General features: G+C 44.7%; 1 protein-coding gene across 2 annotated transcripts; it reads right to left on the minus strand.

Moving 5' to 3' along the window:
- Positions 1-549: 549 nt before the first annotated feature.
- Positions 550-21,624, minus strand: LOC121541740 (PHD finger protein 24). Of its 2 annotated transcripts, XM_041851013.1 has the most exons (9): positions 21,065-21,624; positions 11,244-11,692; positions 7,763-7,948; positions 5,228-5,306; positions 4,480-4,682; positions 4,150-4,316; positions 3,276-3,308; positions 2,289-2,369; positions 550-2,120 (listed from the first exon to the last, which is right to left on the minus strand). In XM_041851013.1, exons 2-9 carry the CDS (start codon positions 11,688-11,690, stop codon positions 2,024-2,026), a joined length of 1,293 nt encoding a protein of 430 aa, XP_041706947.1. In that variant the 5' UTR covers positions 11,691-11,692; positions 21,065-21,624; the 3' UTR covers positions 550-2,023. The 2 variants fall into 2 exon arrangements, with proteins under 2 accessions (XP_041706947.1, XP_041706948.1); XM_041851014.2 differs by lacking the exon at positions 3,276-3,308 and having other exon boundaries at positions 21,065-21,620.
- Positions 21,625-25,018: the final 3,394 nt, after the last annotated feature.

Consider the following 25,018-nt stretch of genomic DNA (forward strand, 5'->3'; position numbering starts at 1 on the left):
TATTTTATTTCTCAGCAGAACAATATTGACAAACCCTCGGGATAGTGCTCAGTGGTGTTTGTGGCAGTAGCCACACGCTGTTCATATTTTACTCCCACCACAAGGTAGGGCTCCATTCAAAACCAAACAGCCCGGAAGAATGCGGTTTACTCTGTGCCTTTCACGCTCACTGGAGCCAGCATGCACACCTTAGAGGGGTTTCAATGAGCCTCTCCACTCCACTCTGCACTCAACACACCCTGGGCAAGCTACTTTGTTTGTCCAGTTAGCTGCTAAGGGTACAATGGTTAGTCACTACTAGCTACAGTGCTCTTGCCGTTTATTTATTTACTGTTTTGAACAGTTCGATTTATCTTGATAGAGCAGACGTCGTCTAGTAAAGACACTAAAAACTCTCAATGGCCATTTAATCTTTTGCTGCTTTAGGGAAATGGTCAGATAATGGTTTTGATGGTGTGTTAAAATGAATTATTTATGTAAAGCCATTATTTTTGTTCCTTGGGAATTGGACACTTAGCATAGAAATACGTAGTACAGAGAGTCATTCAGGAGGGTTAATGCCATTAATTTATTTCAGCACTGTCACATATTCCCCAGCCTTTACCCTCTTAGGATTCAAGTAATGGCCTATGTCAGGCCAGGATACCAGACAAGGAGACCTTCATTACATAAGCATAAACATGATAACTGTAGCACCTGGGAAAATGTATCAACATGTTCCCCTAACTAACACAAACTGTAATGTCACTTCATAAAGCCAATACATTTTATAGTTAATGTACAAGTCAGGTCTGAAGCAATGCTTATGCAAGTATCATGAATGCCTAATGCATGGGCTCCAACCTTCATCCTAAGGAGATATTCTTTTCAAATGCATGATTTAAATTCCAAGAAATAATCTTCAAAGCCATACAAATCTAAATTACAGTGTTCAAATAAAAGATTGGAAAGGCAGCAGCAGATAATTCTACTTTGTCATAGCATACATATGTAGTGGTTGTACTACTACATTACAAGAGAAAATGTACTTATGGCTGAATCTACAGGCCAGATACTGGGTTAGTGTCCATTACAATAGCAAATTCACAACCTTCATCATAATCATCAAAAATAAATGGATCTTGAACAAGTGAGTGGAAAAACTGAAAATAGCTTATAGGGTACAGGAATAAATACAGCTTTTTAATGCATAATATTATATGTAATTACACTTGTATGTATGGCATTTCTTAATATATAATATTATGTATGCAGATAGCTGTTATTCCTGTTTGGTACATGTGCTGATCAGGAGCAGTTGCACGGTCAATCCTATACACTCATTAACCAAGATTTGAAGGGGCTTCAAAATCTCCCTAAATGACAGATACTATTATATGATCAACAAGTTATGATGCCAAGTGATACAATACAGTGATATAATACAGAAGCTGATCCAAATATGATGCTTTACCCAATAGCAGGATATGTGATAGCATAAGACAGTCTATCAATGTCATTCTAATCCAATTGAATTGATCATACAGAGGTTTGTAAGACTGTAACATGACAAATTGACTGTATATAGTAGTTATCATTTAGAGGAAAGTGTGCCACCCAGGATACCACAAGACTTCAAAGCATCAGTGAATTGTTGGCTTGTGTTGAAAATGGGCTGTTGCCTTTTATCCTCAGTGTTTCATGAGTGTCTATAACCAGTGGGTTGTCAGCTTGTGTTGTCAGGTTGTTTATCATTTTACCCTTAGTAAATACTTGTAGGTCATTGATTGTTGTTGTCAGTGGGTCTTTGACTGGTGATGTCAGTTGGTCGTTGATTGTTGCTGTCAGTTGGTCATTGATCTATGGTGTGAAGCAGGAGATCTGTTGATGGCTTGTTCTGTTCTGTCCTGTCCAGTCTCTGAGTGGTGCAGTATTCCCCTACAGTGCCATGGTACCGGCTCTCCACCTGTCCTCCACAGGGACTTCCAGGGGAGGCCTTCTCTCTATGATGGGGCCCGGCCCATGCAGGGTGAGGTCTTTTGGGCTATAGTGGCAGGCGGATGTGCATTGCCGAGCTGTTGGGCCGGGCAGCCAGGATGTAGATGGCACTTTCCCTCAGGAAGTCATCCCAGCTCACTGGTCTGGTGATTGGGACAGAGAGGAGGTTAGGGAGCCATATCCTCTAAACTTAGGTCAACTAAGGACAGACACACACACACACACACACACACACACACACACACACACACACCGCACACACTCAGGCATGCATTCAGGCCTGCAAACACACAATTATATTTAGTAAATACCTTTTCTCATCTTTCTGAGTGCTTCTCTCACTGCTGGAGCTGGCTGGGCTGCTGTCAGATATGGGGCCAACATGGCTAATACTGCACCAGTAAACACACACAAGAAACACAGATTCACTATACACTACAATTGGTGGCATTGAGTTTCCAACATGTATGCCAAGGACAAGACACCCTTTTGATTTGAAAAGTAATTTGTTTCAGCTGTGAAGAGGTCAGGTGCAAATCTAGTGCAAAACCACATTCCCACTGAAAATATCTCAGTGGGTTATTGAAACCAAATGGCTCTCTTCCAGGCCACAGCCCAACTCATGAATTATTAAAGATAGAGGAAAAGAGAGGCTCAAGGTCTGCTCTGCATATGAACCTCATCTATGAAAGATGAATACTTGAACACTTTCTGCTACATCCTCTGTCTTGTTACACTCTCCGGTTTAATATTATGTCTATATTATGCATCGTGAGTAAGCTCTATGCAGAAGCTGTAAAACACAGCTAATAGAGCAGCTTGTTGTTGTGTCTGACCTAAAAGGTGAATTAGAATACATGCTCAGTCCTTGGCATAGGGACCAGACCCTCTCACGTCCACTTGGCCCCCCCGTGTCCTCTTAATGCTGATGAGGGAAGCCTTCTAGAGCTTCTCACAGGAGATCAAAAGCTTGTCTTTTGATCCTTCTAATGAGAGGACTGGATATTTCTTATCTAGAGCTCAAACCAACATGGAATCATCATATGAAGGGCTTTTGGAGTATAGGCTAGACATCTCAATTGTTTTTTGACTTTTATAGCTCCCACCTGTAGTGTTTGCTCTATGATTCCATTATTCCTCAAGTTGACTTTATCCTGGCCTTGGTGAGAGGGGGGAGTGAAATTATGGGTGGAATGTCAAAAAGGAATAGGTTGTGTGAGATTACTTGTGGATTGAGGGCTTGGAGACACTAAAGACAAGAAAAAGACTGATAACCCATGCGGTGCTGTGTCACTTACCCACAATTCACAGGAGAACACAATCCAATGAGTCTGAAGGATGGGACATAAGGTGATAAGGTGGATGGAATGGTATGACATGACACATAACAATGAAGGAGGTTAGTACAGGGTAGTCCATTCACACAGTCACTTGCACGCACGCACACACACACACACACACACACACACACTGACTGAATCAGTTACTGATTGTGAATGAATCAGTATCGGAGAGGTCTCCAATCACAGTGCAATTATCAACACTGAGATGAGATGAAGAGAGGTGAGTAATATAAATCAACCCAAGTCCATTATTCCATTCAGCTCAGAGCAGCCAAGAAGAACTAGTTCAGCCAATGGGACTCCAAGATCTGACACCAATGATAAACATCTCTGGCAGGTTTGTTAAACTGACCCATCTAGCGGAAATCGCTCAGCTCTGCCTCCAGGGAAAGATTCATGACACTTCGGCGTGTGCATGACTTTCTCCATTAGAATTGTCAGCAAACACTCTATTTCAATGATTTATTTTCCCTAACCGTGCACCTGTATGCAAAGCAGAAAAGTTAATTCATCGGCTGCAACAGGGGAAATGAAACTGATGAAACCCCAGCAGTAAACTTTAGTTCACACCTCTCAGGCACAGTCAATGACGTTGCTGCATCTCTCACCACATTAAATTAAACATCTCTTTGTTAAGCGTTATTAGTTCTAGAGTATGAAGTGGATTGAAGAGGTTTGAGACATTTTTCACATGACCTTGTACTGATTGAGTTCTATTTTCCCCTTGAGTAGAAACTCCTGACTGTGAGTCTGTGACAGACTTTCAATTAACTTCTCAACCTCATCTCCTGTGGATGGATGGTCATGGGCTCAGCAGCGTTTTGCTCACCTCACATTGCAGGAATGGGACTCCTTGCTGAGCTTCTGAAACCAGGACTGCTGGGCCCAGCGGGTCTCTGCTCCCGTGACCACACCATCTTTATCCAGGTCCAAACCCATGAACACTGACCGCACATGGTCCCTCTCCTTAGCACTCAACAGCCGCACCAATGAGTTCTGGGAACAAGGGCATCCAGACGATGAGAGTTTGTGTGTGTGTGTGTGTGTGTGTTGGAGTGTGTGTATGCGTTTGTATGTGTCTATATGCACATGTGTGTCAATGTGTAACACACCACACTTGATTCCCACAGGCTTAGTGGGTTTTGATGGGTTCTGGTACCTCTGTGCGGAACTTCCTGAGCACTCCCAGGGACTCGTGGTAGAGGAAGTCAGACCACTCGATCTGGCCCCTCTTCTCTGGGTCCAGGGCAGCGAACTGGGCCAACACCTCCTCCTCCTGTTCATCAGACAGGTCCTTCTCAAACAGCTGCTTGGACACAAAGTGGCGGAACTGCAGCAGCTCATCCGACACCAGGCATGACTCTACACAGCAAGAGCAGTTCATCACAACACCCACAAATTCATCTCCACAAGCAGTGATCCAGATACAAATAGTTAATGAGTATTATTAATATCACAAAGTCGAGAACGCCTGTCGTTGATATCCCTTCACTTGAAACACATAATAGTGATACCACACATTACGATGGGAAACCAGGCTGAAATATAGAGTGCAGTTTTATAGCAACCTGTAACAGACAATTGCTAACAAATACATACAGTAACGGGTAGTTACCAATAATGACAGAGACATATTGATTAGTTACTATGAACATGTGCATTACAAAAACAGAGAGCTTTTGGCACCATTCTGTTCTCAGTAACCCTTTGCTTATGTGCTTAGAGGGTTGGTTCAGAGATGCTTGAAGTGTATGAAAACAACCCTGTATACACAATGTACTGGGGGTATTGATCTATTAATCACTGTCTACAGTTCTATACCCAATAAAGCCTACTTGTCCCAGATAATGCAGATCTGTCAGCTGTGCTTTCTAGAGGTGCAGCACCACCATGACATTATGACTGACCAGGGATGATCTTGCACTGCTTGAAGGTTTCCATCAGGCTGTACATCTCCTCTTCAGTCAGGAGCAGGTTCACGTTGTCCTATGGGAAAAAGGAGGGAAGGTCACTGTTAATGGGGAGAGATCTGATACAAACTCACGTCTGCTAAATGGCATATTATTATTATTATAGTCAAGTAGGGGGCAGCACAAAGTGTGCCCCGCTGCACTCATATGCACTATAATGGAGCATACCCTAATGGATTCATGTGCAGTGTGTCCATATTCAGTTCAGCGTGCGTCAGACATGATCCAGAATGCCCTGGTGTGCTTATTATGCAAGCTATTCTTATAATCAAGTGTGTCAAGTATGTACTAGATGGTTTGTAGTATCGTTTCTTAGAAACTGTCATGGAATAAACGACCATGGTAATAGGAAAATATAAGCCTGGCAGCCATTTTACTCCAGAAAGGTGTTGGCACTAAAAACTTGGCGAGGGTGCAGTTCAGGTCGAACACACATTAAAACTTCCATTTAGTGAATTATCTGCAGCAGGTGTGTGGAGGATGCAGAGTCTTTCTACGCTGTCTATCTCTGATGAGCAGGTTGAGAGGAGGGAGTTGGAGGATGAGGATGACAGACGGTAATAATTGGGGTGGATAATTGACCATGATGTGTGAAATCTCTGGATAGCCCAGGGTTATGGAGATCAGACCGTTTGATTTTCCATTAGCATCACCCCCCAAAATATATGTTGATTAAAGATTTTACGCACTAATATGGAGCTCAAAACAGGATATGGAGTCCAAAGCTAGGGCTTTGTGTGTGCTCTTTGCATTCTTGCTAGCCCCTTTAAGGAATCAAATAAACAATAGCTCCAGGAAAGACAGGCGTACCCCTTAAAGAGTTTATTCATCACATGTATGCTAAAGAGTCCAAACTGCCTGCCAGATATCATAAAATAAACTCTTCCTCTGTGCCACTGATTTGGAACTGTGGTGCTGGAGGGGGTGTCAGAACAGGAGCACAGCAAAAGAGGAGGGGTGCAGGAGTGGTGAATCAAATCTGGGGGCTGCTGGAAATGGCCTAATGGGTGACATTTGTACTTTTCCAGGATTGCGTAAACACACTGCGTTCAATACGGGTCTACAAATAATCCCATAATTGTGAGTGCATTGATTAGCCTGCATGGGGAGGCAGTTTCCTGGACCACTGGCTGGCTGTGTACCATAATCACTCACTCACTGTCATTCAATATCCACGGTGCTCAATCTCCTCAGCACCGGGAGACTGCTGACTTCATGTTTGAAAGAGAGAAAGCTTTTCTGTATCTGTACGTAGTGGGATGTGTTGAACTGGGTGTCTAATTAAACACCACAACCCACTTTATTGGCTATTGTATGTGTTTGTTTATTCTCTGGCAGGTTTGTTAAACTATTGCTCAAGATCAGTTCATAATCCCATTTGAAATCCTCAGGGAGCATAACTAAGCATAAGTGTCAACAATAGTAATCAATTGGATGACCTGCCCTAGATGTTTCCGATTTACATTTTAATCTCCAGAGTAATGCTTAAAGTTTTTTTAAGTATATTTGTTCATCCACAATCCAAACAAGTTGAAAAAGGTTACTCTATCCTGAGCACTTTCATAGATGAAAAGTTGTATTTTTCTCACTGTCACTTTGATCCTCTTCCACTATCACTGTTCTCTTCACTTTCTCCCTCGCACCCATACTGATTGTGGGCCAGCGAGGAACAAGTCAATTGGCCCTTTCGATGTCCCTTCTCAAACTGTCTAAAAACTGCCTCTTTTGTACTCAACAAAGTCTGTCAATAGGCTTCAACTCTCACAGTCTGCAAACATACAGGTGTAGGATCCTAATTTGAGCCAGTTCGCTACAGCAGGAAAATAATCCGCCAGCAACAGGAAATGTTAATTATTATGTGGATTATAATTAGTGGACATTTTTGTAGGAGTTGCATGAGGGAAAATGAAGTCTGAAATTCCAAGTGGAAATTCCAAACTTCAGAAGCCTTTTTAATTCTCAAATACACTACAAGAAAGTTCTCCTGCAACAGGGGGATCAAATTAAGATCCTACATCTGTAAGAGAAGCCCTCTACTTTAGTCTGAAGAGCACTTTAGGAAATGCACCCTTATGCCGTCTGTACTTTAGTTTTACCATATTGCACATTGCTTCTCCAAAGATCAGTGGAGGGCCCTTCATGTTGAAGACAAGCTATTGAATTCATTATGAGATTAAGAATCTTGGCACACATTCAACATTGCCTCCAAATGATGTATTACTGGCTTTTTATAAACATACACTAGGGAAAGAGGATCTGGCTGGAAGTATCTTAAAAGAATACACACAATGCAGAAGCACACTGCACAGATGTGTGTGTGGGTGCAAGGTGTGTTCCAGTTCATAAAGTGTGTGTTGTTTATAGCAACAGTAGTGGGTATGCTTGATACAAAGGTGAAAAAACGGTCTTTGTGGAGTGTGGTTGGTCTGTGTGAATAGCCAATGGGAGGTGCGTATTGACTGAGTGACTGACGCAGTAGTAGCAGCTCCAGCCTGTCGCGGTGTGTGCTGTCTCCCTCATCTCCTGCAGGAGTTCGGTGCGCAGGTATCCCATTTCACTCAGGCAGCCATCATGGAAGACCCGTGTGCAGGTCCTGCAGGGGAACAGGTCGTCGGCCGTCCACACCTCACACACCTCACACATCTCATCGTTCACCGGCTGGGGAAAAGGCAAATCAGGTCAATGGGTTAAAGACCATACTCCTAATGCATGAGGTGGGGGTTGAATCCTACGTAGGAGACTTGTCAGTTGTGTTCCAAATCCACTACCTGAAAGATCCATCTACTGTATATGTCTGAGAAGCATATGAAGTCACTGATTTATCCAAATGACTAAGTAGTATGGGCTGAAAAGAGGTTCTTGACCCTATAACGGTAAATTAATATCTACTACCCCAGAGTCAGATGAACTCGTGGATACCATTTTTATGTCTCTGCGTGCAGTTTGAAGGAAGTTGCTAACTAGCGCTAGCATGCTAGCAATAAGCCAACTTCCCTACTTAGCTTTTCCCTTCATTACAACCCGATATAATCCATATCCATTTAACATATTTTCATAATCAAACTTTCTTACCCACTCCATTAAGCTTCTCCATTAGGGTTTAAATATAGAAATAATCCCCTGTGACACTCAGCTCTCTCTCACAAAGACTGTCAGAAAGAACAGCTTTGAATCACATGGCACCATGTTGAAGGCTAGCTGTCCTCTCCTGAATGTTACAGTCTAGACAGGGTATTGGATTGATCAAATAGCGAATGCAAATAATTGTTTGTCAGTCTGCTGATTACGCCATACACTCAAACAAATATAAATAAAAATAAATATATAATATGCCATTTAGCAGACGCTTTTATCCAAAGCGACTTACAGTCAAATATGATTCAAGTTCGTATTCAAAGCTTAGACAGCACTGTTTTCTTTCATAGAAACTTAAGTATCATTTTAAAGTTATCAGTTTAGTGTCTCTCTTCTCCTCTGATTTCAGGTCCATCCCTCAGGACTCCATTTACAGGCAGAACACGTCTGACTGTCTACACAGTCAAAATTATTATAGTGGGAACTTTAACTATAGCGCAGTCAGTCAGACTAAATTCACTCTCTTAGTATTAACCTCTAATACTGCTTTGACCTCAGGATGATAAACAGTACTATCTTCACAGTCATCTGGACTGACCTTGTCAAACCTGGTCCCTTACAGGTGACCATAGCCAGAAGGAATCATACCTCCCCCATACTCAATACTCAAACCTATTCCTAGAGACATAGCGGTCTATACTCTCATCACACTATGAAACAGATGTAACTCAACAATATTTTCTAGCTGTCTTGTCTGGTATCATTATGTGTGAATCATCCTGTGTGAGGATTCTAATTACAGTTATTCTGTAGAGAGCCTGATAGGAAAGGAGAAGTTTCTCTATTGATTTTACCCAATCATGAAGGAGGCTGAACTTGCCTGCCAATATCATAATTATATCTGGTTCCACCAAGACTTTGAGTACCTCCTTGATGACTAATATACGAAAAACACAGCACTGCTAATTTTCCTCTCTTATGTGAAGTATCCTACAGGTCCAAATATAAACAATTTAATTTAGGGCTGATATCTGTTATCTATTATATTTTGTAACAAGTGTTATGTTAATCTTTATAACTACAGCGACTAAAATGACTGCAAAACTTAAAGAGCTGCAGATAGTTTAAGAATGGATGGCAAGGAATAACTTAGTCCTAAATATTTCTAAAACTAAAATCATTGTATTTGGGACAAATCGTTCACTAAACCCTAAACCTCAACTAATTATTGTATTGAATAATGTGGAAATTGAGCAAGTTGAGGTGACTAAACTGCTTGGAGTAACCCTGGATTGTAAACTGTCATGGTCAAAACATATTGATACAACAGTAGCTAAAATGGGGAGAAGTCCATAATAAAGTGTTGCTCTGGCTTTTTAACAACACTATCAACAAGGCAGGTCCTACTGGCCCTAGTTTTGTCGCACCTGGACTACTGTTCAGTCGTGTGGTCAGGTGCCACAAAGAGGCACTCAGGAAATTTACAATTGGCTCAGAACAGGGCAACACGGCTGGCCCTTAAATGTACACGAAGAGCTAACATTAATGATATGCATGTCAGTCTCTCATGGCTCAAAGTGGAGGAGAGATTGACTTCATCACTACTTGTTTTTGTAAGAAGTGTTGACATGCTGAATGCACCAAGCTGTCTGTTTAAACTACTAGCACACAGCTCGGACACCCATGCATACCCCACAAGACATGCCACCAGAGGTCTCTTCACAATCCCCAAGTCCTGAACAGACTATGGGAGGCGCACAGTACTACATAGAGCCATGACTACATGGAACTCTATTCCACATCAGGTAACTGGTTCAAGCAGTAGAATCAGATTTAAAAAACAGATAAAAAATACACCTTATGGAACAGCGGGGACTGTGAAGAGACACACATAAAGGTATAGACACACGCATACACACACAAGCGCTAGCACACATACTCGACACACATGTACATTGTAATGTTGTTGTGTGCTGGTATTATACATTTTGCATTGTAGATATGTAGTGGTGTAATAATGTTATATGATGTACTGTTTTATCTTTTGTTTAATATGTAATGTAAGTGCCTTAATGTGTTTGGACTCCAGGAAGAGTAGCTGCTGCCTTGGCAGGAACTAGTAGGGATCCTTAATAAATACAAATATAAATACAAATAACAATATTCTGTTGCTGCTACAGTATGGCCATCCATTTCAGTCAGGTTTTAATATTCATGTATTGTTCTGCTCCTCACTAGACTGTCCCTGCAGCTGTAACATATTATTGCTTATTACTGCAAATAGTCCACTCTCTGTTCTACTTTGTGTTTCTGATGAGCACCATTAGAGTGATATAAAGCATAAAAACAATCACAATCCTCTCTGAGAGTCCTATTATAAAGGTGTGCTCTTCCTAACAGCCACAACCGGCTGATTGGTCATCTGGTCCAGTCCTGAACCCCATCCCCGTCTCTGACCACCTCAGGACCACTATTAGTCATGGTGACCCTGGGATGTGAGGCTGAGGCCAAGGCCTCCTCACTGAGACAGCCTGAGTACCTGCCCACACAACAGCACGCTCTCTATGATGAGCACTTAGACGCCAACACAAAGGCTCTACCGTGGAGTAGAGTGAAAATAGCTGGTGTGACAAAAGCATATATATTTTTTCAAACACACATTATCTCACCTATGGGGGGGAAATGCTAAAGACTCAGCATACTTAACAGATGTTTAGGTCTCTTTTCAGTCTAAACATCCTAACTCAACTGGAGTTCACGGGAGATAAGACTACTGTTGCCATGGTAATTCCTTCAAAATCTCACATGCATCTTCAAAATTTGGGGGTTTAGAGAACAAAGTAAACCCTTTATTGTAAAGTACCCCACACTACCTTACCTGCTCTCTCTGTCCCAGTGCTATCTCCATAGGCTGGTCATCGTTGGCATCTCTCTTGGGACGTACAAAGGCAGGTGGGGTGAGCTGATGGCCGGTCTTGTCCAGATCCTCAGGCTCCACCCCCTTTCCATCCCGTAACCTATTCCAGGCCTCCTGGTTGACCTTACACTCGTCCCTGGTCGGGGCCGGGGCCGGCGCTGCAGCCTGCTGGGAGGTCCCTGAGGGCCCCGCTTTGCTGTCTGCCTCCCCGTGCTCTGCCTCCTCCTTTTCCTCCGGGTTGGGTGGTGGCGAGGCTTCAGTCGGCCCCTCTCTTCCCTCTCCGGATCCTTCCCCCTGGTTTGTTGTGGATGGGGTGCGTTCCTTTAACCCCTGCTGAAAGGCGGAGACGACCGAGGTGCATTTCTGCACCTTCTCCACCTGATGCTTCTTAGACATGAGCACTCCCATGACTACGCAGTGAGAGAAAGAGAGAGGGAGAGGGAGAGTTAATTTTCACTTTTGTTTATTATCTATTTCACTTGCTTTGGCAATGTAAACATATGTTTCCCATGCCAATAAAGCCTCTTAAATTGAAATTGAAATGAGAGAGAGAGTAGAATAGATGTTGAATTGACATCTGTGCCCAGTGGGATCATGATCTATCATCAGACTGAGCTCAGCCATTCCTGGTCCTGGATTGCTGCCATTACTGTTCATCAATCACATTAAATTACTTTAGATCGGAGCATTAAACATAAATCAACAAATAAAATGGATGGGAAGAGTAGAACAAAACACAGTAATCTTTAGTGCCTCCTGTAACAAACAACGAACTACTTTGGCTCATTCCACTCAGCTCATTCGAGACCATGAATTCCGTTATTGAAAAGGGGGCTGTTGGGGATTCAAGTTGATTACACGGTACTTAGACGACATGTGTCGCGATCTGAAATGCAATCTCATCCAGCCACGCTCCAAATAAGTGGTTGTGTGAAATCCAATCCCATTTATCTAGAGTACCATCGAAGTGCTTCCCTGCCTCTGTCCTTTCCTCTCATTCTCAGGTAGATGTAATATGACTACAGTTTGGAGGCTTCTGTGCATGGGCCTGCTTGGTATACTGTTTCATCTTGCTCTATGACAGCTTTGGAGGATAGGACACTCTTCCCAAACACCCATCGGCCTTTACTGCCTTTACTGATACAGCCTCTTTCTGTGGACCTCCTGTTACTAGCAGCTCAGACAGACGGGTGGGCGGACAGTCAGACAGACAGACAGACAGACAGACAGGGAGCAGGGGGACATGATGTGAACACAAGCTCATCAAAGTCCTCCGAGTGCCAGGAGGAGATGATTATATGCTGGTGTAATTCATCTCAGCCAGTGATGTGTCCATCCTTCTCCCTCCTCCAGCTCAGAGTGAGGTGATGGGGGATGGGTGACACATCAGACAGACAGACACAGTAATGAGGCTCTATGATAGACTATATAGCTCACAGGGCATCCGAGGAGAACACTGCACAAGAGGGTTTGTCTGTCTAGAGGGTTTGCGCTATGAAGCAAGGCACCCAATTGTGGTGAACAGGATGGCGGGAACTCACTGCAGGCTACAGTCAGGCTCTACTAGAGGCCATCCCTGACTGACCAGACCTGGCACACACGCACTCCCATCCTGACTTAAAGAGCCTGGCACCCCCTGATAGACATTATCCGCCTCCACTGCTCACAGAGAGACCTCACCGTTTTGAGGTTAACTTATGAATTTTAAATGAGGGCCTTATTTATTTTTCTTCTGTGGGCAAGTCAAAGCTGACACATGTGGGTCAGTGCTTTGTACCTTGATGTAATAAAGGTAATTTAGAAATCTGCCACTGGTTATCTAGCAGGTCGGTTAACCCAAAGCTTTTGCCATGAAACTGTCTAAAATGCTTAACATTTGAACCCAGCATGCTCAACATTTACAACATGACTGGTAAAAAAATAATATACTTCCCCTCACACTTGACTGGTGTTTTCGTAAGAGTGTCTTACACTAATCTTACCTCAGGAGACACTCAGAATGTGAAGCCTACACTCCAGAATTCATAGTAGTGAAAACTGCATTTATTTACAAACGGGGCTAAAGACTTAAAGATGTCTATAAGATGGCAACAACCTTTATCTTTTGGCCCACATACTACAACTCAGGCTAAATCCAGAGAAAAGTGCAGGGGAGGAGTGCTGTGGTTCCCTCCGGCTAAATCCAGAGAAAAGTGCAGGGGAGGAGTGCTGTGGTTCTGTAATGACGCTCCAGGAGAGTGAGGATCCATTTGCAGTTTTATTACAATCTTGGTTGTACAAACAGGGTCAATCGCCAGCAGACACAACAGTAGGGATAAGGCAACTCGGAATCCAGGTACAGGCATAAGGTCAGTGCAGGCAGCAAGCTACAACAATCAGTCCAGTAAAGAATGTAGTCCAAGGCAGACAGCAAACAATCAAGGAGGGAAAAACAGTCCAGAGTAAATCCACGGGTAGACAGACACAGGCGAAAAACGCACAGCAATGATCACCAGGGCTAACAAGACTTCGCAAAGAGAGAGAGTTAGAGAGCACCTAAATAGTCTACTGATGGGAGTCAGGTGCAACGGTAATCAGAGCCAGGTATGTGGGAAATGAAGTTCAGGGGTTTAATACTCAGGAGAGGGTCTCCTCTGGTGGTGAGCAGGAGGAACAGCGGGAGTCTCATTTGTGACAGAGCCCCCTGCGAGCGGCTCCTGACGCGAAAAGGCGAACGACGCCGGGGTCTTCCTCGAGGTCGAGGGGCCGGTTTCTCCGGGTGCGTCCTGGAACTCAGTCATGAGTGCGGGGTCGAGTATGTCCTCTGTATTAACCCAGGATCGCTCCCTCCGGTCCGTACCTCCCAATCCACCAGATATTGGAGGAGCCTGCCTCGCGTCTGGAATCGAGTAGATCTCGAACCTGATATGCCTCCTCGCCGTCCACCAAGATGGGTGGGGGGCCCTGATCACTGGTCTGCTCCTCCTCCTCCGCTCTCGGACCACCAGCGGGTTTGAGAAGTGATACATGAAAAGTGGGAGAGATACGATAATTAGAGGGTAATGCCAAACGGAAGGAAACTGGTGTAATCTGTTTAACAATTTGGAAGGGGCCTACATACCTGGGACTGAGTTTCTTGCAAGGAAGTCTGAGGCGTAGGTCTCGAGTGGATAGCCAGACCCATTGACCTGGAGTATATTCGGGATTGGGGGCGACGGTGACGATTGGCCTGCAACTTCTGTCTCCTGACAGCACGTAGCAGGTGGGTGTGAGCCTGACTCCAGATGTCCTCGCTTCTCTGGAGCCAGTCGTTGACAGAGGGTACCTCGGTGGGTTCCCCCTGACCAAGGAAATAGGGGAGGTTGGAAGCCCATTACACATTGGAATGGAGTTAGACCGGTGGAGGGTTTCTGGAGTGAGTTCTGTGCATACTCCGCCCACATGAGGAATCGACTCCAGTCTGCTTGGTTCTGATGACAGTAGGTTCTGAGAAACCGGGTGACTTCCTGATTGAGGCGTTCTGTCTGACCATTAGATTGTGGGTGATATCCTGACGTGAGGCTAATGTTGATGTTGAGTTGTTGGAAGAATGCTGACCATACTCTGGATGTGAATTGGGGCCCCGGTCCGACACGATGTCCTCAGGCAGGCCATAGAAGCGAAACACAAGGTTGCACATGAGTTCGGCTGTTTCCAATGCAGTAGGCAGTTTGGGAAGTGGAATCAACCGGCAGGCCTTGGAGAAGCGATCTATGACAGTGAGTATTGTGGTGTTCCCATTGGACTTGGGAAGATCAGTAATAAAGTCTATGGCAAGATGGGACCATGGTCGGTGGGGAACTGGCAGTGGTTGCAGTAGGCCCGATGGTAGTTGTCTGAGATGTTTGCTTGTGTTACAGGTGGTGCATTCGTTAATGAATTTTATTGTGTCTGCCCGCAAGGTTGGCCACCAAAAACTGTTCTGAAGCAGGTGAACAGTGGCAGCGATTCCAGGATGACCGGAGCTGAGTACGGAGTGAACTTGCTGTAGCACTTTCTGACAGAGATCTTGAGGTACAAAAAGTTTTGTTAGGGGGCATTCGGGAGGAGGGGTCTTTTGTGAATTGGCCTGGGTGAGCTCTGTCATGATGTCCCACTGAATAGGGGCCACGATTAATGACTCAGGAAGCAGGGTTTCCTGGATTCAGTGGGAACTACACCGTCGTGTTGGCGTGACAATGCGTCTGCTTTGGTGTTCTTTGAACCGGGACGATAGGTAACGGTGAAGTCAAATCGTAAAGAAGAGAGCCCACCTCGCTTGTCTGGGATTCAGTCTCTTGGCAGATCGCAAGTATTCCAGATTCTTGTGGTCAGTTAGAATCACAAACGGGTGTTTAGCTCCCTCCAGCCAATGACGCCACTCCTCCATAGCTGCTTTCATGGCCAACAGTTCTCGGTTACCGACGCCGTAGTTCTGTTCGGCTGGACTAAGTTTGCGGGAGTAATAGGCGCACGGATAAAGCTTGAGTGGGGATCCGTGCCGCTGTGAGAGGATGGCTCCAATGCCCGTATTAGAAGCGTCCACCTCAACTGTAAACGGGATTTCAGGATTAGGGTGGTGGAGGATGGGGGCCGATGTGAAACGTGACTTGAGCCTTCTGCGAAAGCCTCCTGTGCTGTAGTTGACCAGGTGAGGTGTCGGGCATTTCTCTTAGTCATAGAGGTTAAGGGAGAGGCTACCGAGCTGAAATTCCTGATGAAGCGTCGGTAGAAGTTAGCAAATCCCAAGAAGCGTTGTAACTCCTTTAAGGTTACTGGCAATGGCCAGTCTAGAACGGCCTTGACCTTCTTCTCGCGTCCATGGCGACTCCTTCCTGGCTGATGATGTAGCCCAAGAAAGACGTGGAAGTCTGGTGAAATTCGCACTTCTCTGCTTTGGCGTATAATTGGTGATCAATGAGTCGTTGTAATACTGTTCTCACGTGTTGCACGTGTTCCTCATAGGTGTTGGAATAGACGAGAATGTCATCGATGTAAACAATTACCCAACGATTAAGCATGTCCCAAAGACGCCATTGATAAACGACTGAAATACGGACGGACTATTGGACAGCCCAAAGGCATAACCAAATACTCATAGTGCCCAGTGCTGGTAGAGAAGGCTGTCTTCCATTCATCACCGTCCCGGATGCGAATGAGATTGTAGGCGCTACGGAGGTCCAGTTTGGAGAAGTACTTGGCTTTGGCGGAGTTGTTCTAGGGCAGCTGGTACCAGCGGTAAAGGATATCGAAACTTGACGGTGATGTCGTTGAGACCCCGGTAGTCGATACAAGGGCGTAGGCCACCGTCTTTTTTTTTAACAAAGAAGAAGCCAGAGGCTGCAGGTGATGTCGACGTTCTAATGAACCCCTTCGAAAGTTCCTCCTCGATGTAGTTGTTCATGGCTTCTGATTCGGGTTGTGATAGAGGGAAGATTCGGCCCTTAGGTGGTGTTGTGCCTGGTAAAGTTCGATGGAACAGTCGCTTGATCGGGTGGGGAGGGAGTTCCATCGCCTTGGTCTTGCTAAAAGCTTCGATGAGGTCAGAGTATTCAATGGGAAGAGTGGGGAAAAGGACCGCCGGCCCTTTAGCGTGACGGTCTGAATGGAGAGTGAAGGGCTGCCAGTTAAGCATTTGGAGTGACATGACGGGTCCCATTCGATGATACGACCCTCCCTCCATGAGATGAGGGGATTATGTTGACGTAGCCAAGGAGTCCAAGAATAACCGGTTATGAGGTGATGAAATGACGAGAAACGAATTACCTCAGTGTGAAGGGTACCGGTCTGTAGTTGAAGGTCCACGGTGGTGTGCAGGACCCTCCCATCGCCGAGAGGCCGGTCCATCTAGCGCCTCCACTGCCAATTGAGAGTCACAGGAGATTAATGGGAGTTGTTGTTGTTGGGCAAACTCGTGAGACATAAAGTTCCCGGCTGCTCCTGAGTCTAATAGAGCTGATGTGGATATCTGATTGCCCTCTAGAGATAATACTATAGGTACTTTGATGCAAGAACTGGAGTGATGTGCTTGAACACAAGGACTCACCGAAGAGGGATTACGAGGAGGTGGTCTGGTGGGGGCAAAACGCCCTCAGATGGCCCGGTTGACCACAATAGAGGCAGAGATGTTGACGTATGCGGCGTTCTCGTTCTTCCGGAGTCAGGTGAGTATATCCGAGCTGCATGGGTTCAGTTTGAGACAGAGTGACCGGTATTGTGTGCTGGTGGGTACCGCTCTGAGTGGACGACGGAACGAATCAGATTATCAATCTGAATGGTTAGTTCGATGAATTGATTCAGCGATCTCCCTTCATCTCGGCAGGCCAGTTCGATTGCAACTCCAAGCTGAGTCCCTTGCGAAAGAGCAGTTTAAGTGTGCTCTCCACCCAGTCGGTTTGAGCTGCTAGAGTGCGAAATGTCAAAGCATATTCTGCTGCGGTATTCCTGCCCTGGCTCAACGCCAGTAGTCGGTCATCAGCTCTCTTACCTCCCTCCGGGTGTTCAAATATTTCCCGGAAGCGTTGAAGAAAGGTACCAAACGATGGGAAAGCAGTGCCATCCTCTCTCCAAACCGCCGCCACCCACTCTAACGCCTTGTCAGTGAGGAGTGAGCATACCAAGAAATCTTGCTGGCATCGGTGACATACATCGCTGGTTGTTGATCAATGAATAATGAACATTGCAGTAGAAATCCCTTACTTTTAGTTGGGTTGCCGCTCGAATTTATCAGGGAGAGCCAGACGTGGGTTAACTGTGAGTGACGGTGGTGGAGAAGCGCCACACTCGCGTCTCGATTGAGGAGGGGCTGGGTTCGTTAGCACACCGGCAACCTCTGTAGCGCCCTGACGAAGTTCCTCTGTTACTGTAGTTAAATGGGTTAGCTGCTGTTGATGAATGGCGAGTTGGTTAGCTTGAGTGGAGATCTCCGTGGACATCTGAACCAGAGCTGCTGGATCGTGTGTTGGCGAAGTCTTCTGTAATGACGCTCCAGGAGAGTGAGGATCCATTTGCAGTTTTATTACAATCTTGGTTGTACAAACAGGGTCAATCGCCAGCAGACACAACAGTAGGGATAAGGCAACTCGGAATCCAGGTACAGGCATAAGGTCAGTGCAGGCAGCAAGCTACAACAATCAGTCCAGTAAAGAATGTAGTCCAAGGCAGACAGCAAACAATCAAGGAGGGAAAAACAGTCCAGAGTAAATCCACGGGTAGACAGACACAGGCGAAAACGCACAGCAATGATCACCAGGGCTAACAAGACTTCGCAAAGAGAGAGAGTTAGAGAGCACCTAAATAGTCTACTGATGGGAGTCAGGTGCAACGGTAATCAGAGCCAGGTATGTGGGAAATGAAGTTCAGGGGTTTAATACTCAGGAGAGGGTTCCCTCTGGTGGTGAGCAGGAGGAACAGCGGGAGTCTCATTTGTGACAGGTTCCCTCAGGCTGTGTGTTCACTAGTTTCCTACAGGAGCAGCTGCCTGTGCTGCTCTGCACAGAAGGTCAGACCACTCTAAATTATAAAAATAAGAAGGGGATGGGGAGGAAAACATGGCCACTCCTTGGGACAGGACCTGATGCATGGCAGAGAGAGAATCCCATTCTGAACGAGCTGCACCGCGACAGTCTGAATATTCTCCCACTAGGTCTCGAGATACTGTTTGGGCGGCATTCTAGACACTTTTATGGGCACTTGTATCTTTCATATTGTTGCATATAACAAGACTCGTAAAGCCTATGGCGAACTGGGTACATAGTGTAACAGCAGGAATAATGATTGTGCAGTGTTTTTGGCAGAGAAACAGCATATAGAATTTGCACAAGCTAAAGAAGAGCACTTTAACATGCAGTGATAATGTCTGAAAGTATTTGTGTTGCCTATAGAAACATCTAAACCAGTTTGATTAGCTTGTCAGCTTTAATAAAGACCTCTGGGTTTGCGCTATGAAGCAAGGCACCCAATGGTGGTGAACAGGATGGCGGGAACTCACTGCACTGTCTTGGTGTAATGAAATATAGATCATTTTGTAGGAAGACACTATGGTGCTCTTTAAATCCCTCTGATCTAGCTCTCGCTCCCAGTAATCCTGTTTGTAGGCTGTCTACACTCCACTGGTCAGACATGATTTATCAGCCAGCCCTGCTCAGATCCCACTTAAGGGAAGCGATACAATAAACAGTACCATCATTCACCAACACAAAACCGTGCTCTGATGAAAGCCAGTCAATTTGATTTGACATTTATTTTGTACGTTTCATGCATAATACCAAAAGGAATCCTTGGGTGTAATAGAGAATCTATTTTTGTCCCGCAGAGACAACATTTTGGCTAAGGCAGAGCGTATGCCAAACAGGACATTAATCTTGGGTTGGAATGAGAATGGGTTGGCTCCTGTGAGCCTTGTAAAACAGTGTATTAGGGGCTGATTAGGACACCTTGGTTCCCCATTAGTATTCCGTCAGACACCCCCTCTGCACGGGTGTCACTGTGGAATGTCATCCAAGTTAAGCTCCTACAATAGCAATCTTTTATCCTGCATTATACAAACTGGTGGATTTAACAGAATCGGTTTAATCTAGACTATTTGTACAGGCTTTTCCCAACAGACAGGCTTATTATCATAAAGAACAGATATAGTTTCTGTAATGAATCAAGTTTGACAGTAGGGGTTGAGGTGCTGGGTCTGACTACAGAGTTGGTTGTCCATGTGACTGTAGTGACATGTTTTTCTTCACAGGTCCATTCTGGGTATGTGCTGATTAGAATCCCAACCAGTCCTCCTTTTCATGCCGGGATTGTGGGAGGAGATTCTGTGAATGGGGGCGCAACATAGCATTCCTGTTCATGGGAATGAATCCCATTTAGCCAAGGATCTCATCCACGGACCCGCAGAGCAAAGACCTGTAACTAATTACACTAACGAGTTCAACCAGGCCGGGCCTTCCCCGGTGAGAAGAATCATAAACGAAAATACAAGCACACACAAAACAACCACACACACACACACAAAACAACCACACACACACAAAATAACCACACACACACACACACACTGGTAAACATACACTCTGGTACACCGAGAACACCTTTTTCCTTCACTGTCCCAGAACCGAACAAAGACACCATGGAGTGGGGGGGCTGACAACTGGAGGTTGTCCCAAAAAAACAAATGAGGAGTTGAAATTCTGTTTATGTGCCGTCCATGGTGCACGGAAGAGCCTGGAAGTGGAGGAATGTAAATCTAAATGCATCCTTAGAGAGGAGTCCCCATGTTGGCATTCACAGGTTGCCAGGCAAACAGAGAGGATGTGCCAGTGCCAGCCAATATACTGAGGCTGAGAGTAGCTGACAATGGGCTACTCTCAGCCCCCCCTTAATTGAAGTGGCGACGCCAACAAGAGGAATATTATGCACGAAATGATCAAACGCGGCTAGGATCCACACCCGTTTGAGTGCTGACCTTGATCGGCTGCAAAACGGCCTGTAGCCTAGCCTACATTACACACCCACAAACTGGTAGCACATAAAGAGATGCGTGGACTTCATGACACCAGCTCACTAAATCCCGCCTATGAATGTTTACTTTAAAACACAGGCATCAACCATTGTCAGATGAATCAAAATGCTATAGCTGCTGCAATCACCCCAGATTCGATTCGAGCCTTGTCATCCTTGATGCATCAATCAAAAACTCATTGGAAATGCAACTGTGAAATGTTGTGTTATGGAACAATTTTTCTGTTAGTCTCTATGTCATATTGAAAATATAAATAAACGGAATTTACCTGAGATAAAATAGACAACTCTCCAGACTTCCTTTTTTCTTGTCTCACGCACGGCTACCCAGCATTTCAAGGCTTCGATTGAATGAAAAGTAGGCGATATGCGCGTTTAGCTTACTCGTGTTTCTTTACCACAAAGCGTTGAATGGTATTTTACTGTATGCGTGACACTCACTCAAATATCCTCACTCACAAATCTATACTGCGAATGTGATCTAAATAACCTATAGCCTACGTGAAAAGAGTGATACGAGTCCGTTAAAAAGCTTGCGTGGACAGCTCCAGTGCTGAAATGTATTTCTTGCCACTTGCGCGTGTGGAGAGCTACAGTGCAACTCGGTTGAAAATGAAGCCGTATGCACAACACAGTTACAGCGAAACAAAAGTTGAACCATGAAGCAAGTGCTATTCACTAATCGCACCCACACCAACAACGAGCCTTGCTAGTCAATCGAAAGCATTGAGGAACTAGATAACTTGTAGGCTACTCAATCTAAAATGTTACCTTCTTGATTGGTCGGGGACCAGATAAAAAAAGACGTTTGTGCCAGAATACACTAATAACCAATAACCTCCCAGGAAGGTGGAAACGTCATATAAGGGAGTGTTGAGGCTTTTACATCCCCACTCAATGCTCTCATGAATCAATATCATCAACTCAGACAACATCATGATGCAAACTAGAGATCTAATGGAAGCCTATAGTAAAATTGAAGTTCAGGCATCTTCCAAATGCATTGAAAATGATACTTTGACATATTAAATTACGGTATTGCACATTTAAGAGAGAGGTGAGAGAGGCGATGAAAAATAAACGGGAATATGGCATATCATCATATCTAATTCGATTTTGCCTGCTAAACTTTACAAACATTGACATTACAAACATTGACTTTACAAACATTGCCCTTTCTACATTTTAAAATATGTCTAATCTGTACTCTGTACAATAGGGAGGAAGGGTGAGGGGGGAATAGTCTCTACCACCTCCCAGTGTGTGGCTCCAGTGCATGCTAGGTTAAATGTAAGCAGAGCCATACATTATTGATGTGGAGGTGAATGTATAGTGACCCATGGGTATCTGGGGGCTGGCCCTCTCCAGACAGAGCAAGGAGAAGGAAGGAATGCGCCACTTTGTGTCACACATGAAACTTGACCCCTCAACTAACCCCCCCAGTGTCTCTTTGTCCCTTCCGTCCATCTCTGGATTTGTCATGAATATGATATATCTATTTCTTGTATTTTGAATTCCTTACCGCCCGAGTGGCGCAGTGGTCTAAGGCACTGCATTGCAGTGCTAGCTGTGCCATTAGAGATCCTGGTTGTGTCTCCCGAGTGGCGCAGTGGTCTAAGGCTTCGATTGAATGAAAAGTAGGCGATATGCGCGTTTAGCTTACTCGTGTTTCTTTACCACAAAGCGTTGAATGGTATTTTACTGTATGCGTGACACTCACTCAAATATCCTCACTCACAAATCTATGCCACTAGAGATCCTGGTTCGAATCCAGGCTCTGCTGTAGCCGGCCGCAACCGGGAGACCAATGGGGCGGCGCACAATTGGCCCAGCGTCGTCCAGGGTAGGGGAGGGAATGGCCGGCAGGGAGGTAGCTCAGTTGGTAGAGCATGGCGTTTGCAACGCCAGGGTTGTGGGTTCGTTTCCCACGGGGGGCCAGTATGAAAAAAAAATATATATATATAAATATAAAAAATATATATATAAAAAAATAGAATAATGTAAGTCGCTAACTGTAAGTCGCTCTGGATAAGAGCGTCTGCTAAATGACGTAAATGTAAATGGTTCGAATCCAGGCTCTGTCGGCCGCGACCGGGAGACCCATGGGGCGGCGCACAATTGGCCCAGCGTCGTCCAGGGTAGGGGAGGGAATGGCCGGCAGGGATGTAGCTCAGTTGGTAGAGCATGGCGTTTGCAACGCCAGGGTTGCGGGTTTGATTCCCACGGGGTGCCAGTATGAAAAAAATGTTTCCATGGTTGTTACAGACTCTCCACCAGTAAAATAGTAACCACACTTTCTAAAACATCAAAAGGTAGCGTTATCTTGAAGGTGGAACACAAAAATTGTGCCATGTTCAAGTTCTGTTTATAACAATAACAATGTTTTCTACCTATCCGATTTCCAGATTAGGTCTTGTTATACAGTAAACATTATGTATTGATGTTCCATTCACTGTCTTAGACTGTCTGTAATATTCACGCCTGTGCACTTTGAGGTCAAAATAAAATGACTCATCATCTTGCAGAGGAGAGAGGGCGGAGGAGTTTGAAAGTTCATAATTTTTCTATTGGTCTCATATGAATGCTGTCTTAATGAAGATAAACTGAACAGGTCGAGCTAGGTTTGAAGACAGGTGAGAAATCAAAACACCAGTGGCTAGTTCCCTTTACATTGACTTGCTGGGATGGTGCAATGGAATAGATTATTAGCAGTCCATCCACAATGCAATTGCATTGCCATTCACATTAATTTGGCTGGATTTAGGAGAATAGCCTTTGCTGCTTGTCCTGCACCTTAACAAACAAATGCCCCACCACCATACCAGAGGCAGGGTGTGTCACAATATCCTCTCCGCTTCCCTTGGCACCCATACCCTCCATGTGCATGGTAATGGTTGCAGTCCCTTATGGTCAAGCCAGGATTGATCTCTGTGTGTGTGTGTGTGTGTGTGTGTGTGTGGCGTGTGTGGTGTGTGTGTGTGTGTGTGTGTGCTTCCCTTGTCCTTTTCTTATACAGACCCTCAACTCAAGTATGACCCTTTAAAAGGCCTTACATTTTTCAGTGTCCTTGCCTTCTGTGATCTTTGTGACCTTGTCATTGTCCCACTGTAGATGGCATTTCCTGAATGACTGACTGCTCAGGATTCAAACCAACAGAATAAAAAACGCACATCCACAGGCAATCTGTGCTTTGATATGAATCTCTTGCTCTCTTTCCCTCCCTCACTCCCTTCCTCCCTCCCCCCTCCCCCCTCCCTCCCTCCCTCCCTCCCTCCCCCCCTCTCAAAAACACATGAAGATATAAAGCCTAGTCCAAAATATCTTTCATTTGAAAGAAATGAATTACAATAACTGATATGCCCACAGTCTCTCCTCATTCCGAGAGCAGTCATAATGTATCTGTATTTTCTATTCAGTCACGCCCATGACAGCTGAGAGAACGCTACCTATCAGCTTAGCCAAGGTATTTTTTTTCTTTGTTTCATCATTCAGAAAAGTTTCACACAGTGTATTCTTAATCAATTCAGGTCACACTGCCAAACACAGTGCCTGTCATGAAATTCTATGGAATGTTTAGAAGCCAAATGTTTACTCTACCGGATGATTTAAGTATTGATCAAAACCGTTGTTTTTTCAGAGAATATAGAAAAAATGACTTTACAGTTTATTGGTATTCAATGCAGCTCCCATCAGAGGCCTATCAAAACTCACTAATAGACTGAACAGACAGAATGGGAGGAACAGTGAGGGTAGAACTTATTTAGGTTTGACAGCCCAGCACGATCTCATTTAGCCTTACATGATTCAGTCATGTAACCTGAGGCTGTACAGTATAAGACTTTAAGTGTAATGTTTCACTATACAGAGATATTTACAGCCTAGTGCTACTGAGGAGGAACTCTCTTCTATTTTTTTTATATCTTCAAATAGCTACGATATAATATTCTAGTAGAGCAGGGGTTTACACAAAGAGATATAACCCTATGGGTTAACGCCCCTCCAAAAATAATCTAACCCAGAATTTCTTGCATCCTTGACCTATGTATGACTGACCCTGGAATGTCTCTCATTCTCTATGAGATGACCCAGTTTAGAATGGAGTAGGCTAAATGTTAATCTGTCCCTCATTGTTAGATAGGGTTTAATTTATTAACTTAAATGGAAAATCTACTCAAAAACGATCCGTTGGTATTTTTTTAATTAGTCCACTGTTAATATAGTCC

The sequence above is a fragment of the Coregonus clupeaformis genome, chromosome 27 (assembly GCF_020615455.1).
Source record: "Coregonus clupeaformis isolate EN_2021a chromosome 27, ASM2061545v1, whole genome shotgun sequence".
Classification (NCBI taxonomy): domain Eukaryota; kingdom Metazoa; phylum Chordata; class Actinopteri; order Salmoniformes; family Salmonidae; genus Coregonus; species Coregonus clupeaformis.

Bases quoted from the DNA above. Each gene is read 5' to 3' on its own strand.
- LOC121541740 (XM_041851013.1), bottom strand. From the start codon at position 11,690: ATGGGAGTGCTCATGTCTAAGAAGCATCAGGTGGAGAAGGTGCAGAAA. The intron at 4,683-5,227 runs GTCAGTCATAAT...CTTGCTGTGTAG, and splicing joins GCAGTGCAAGATCATCCCTG to AGTCATGCCTGGTGTCGGAT. The intron at 2,121-2,288 runs GTATTTACTAAA...CCCAATCACCAG, and splicing joins ACTCAGAAAGATGAGAAAAG to ACCAGTGAGCTGGGATGACT.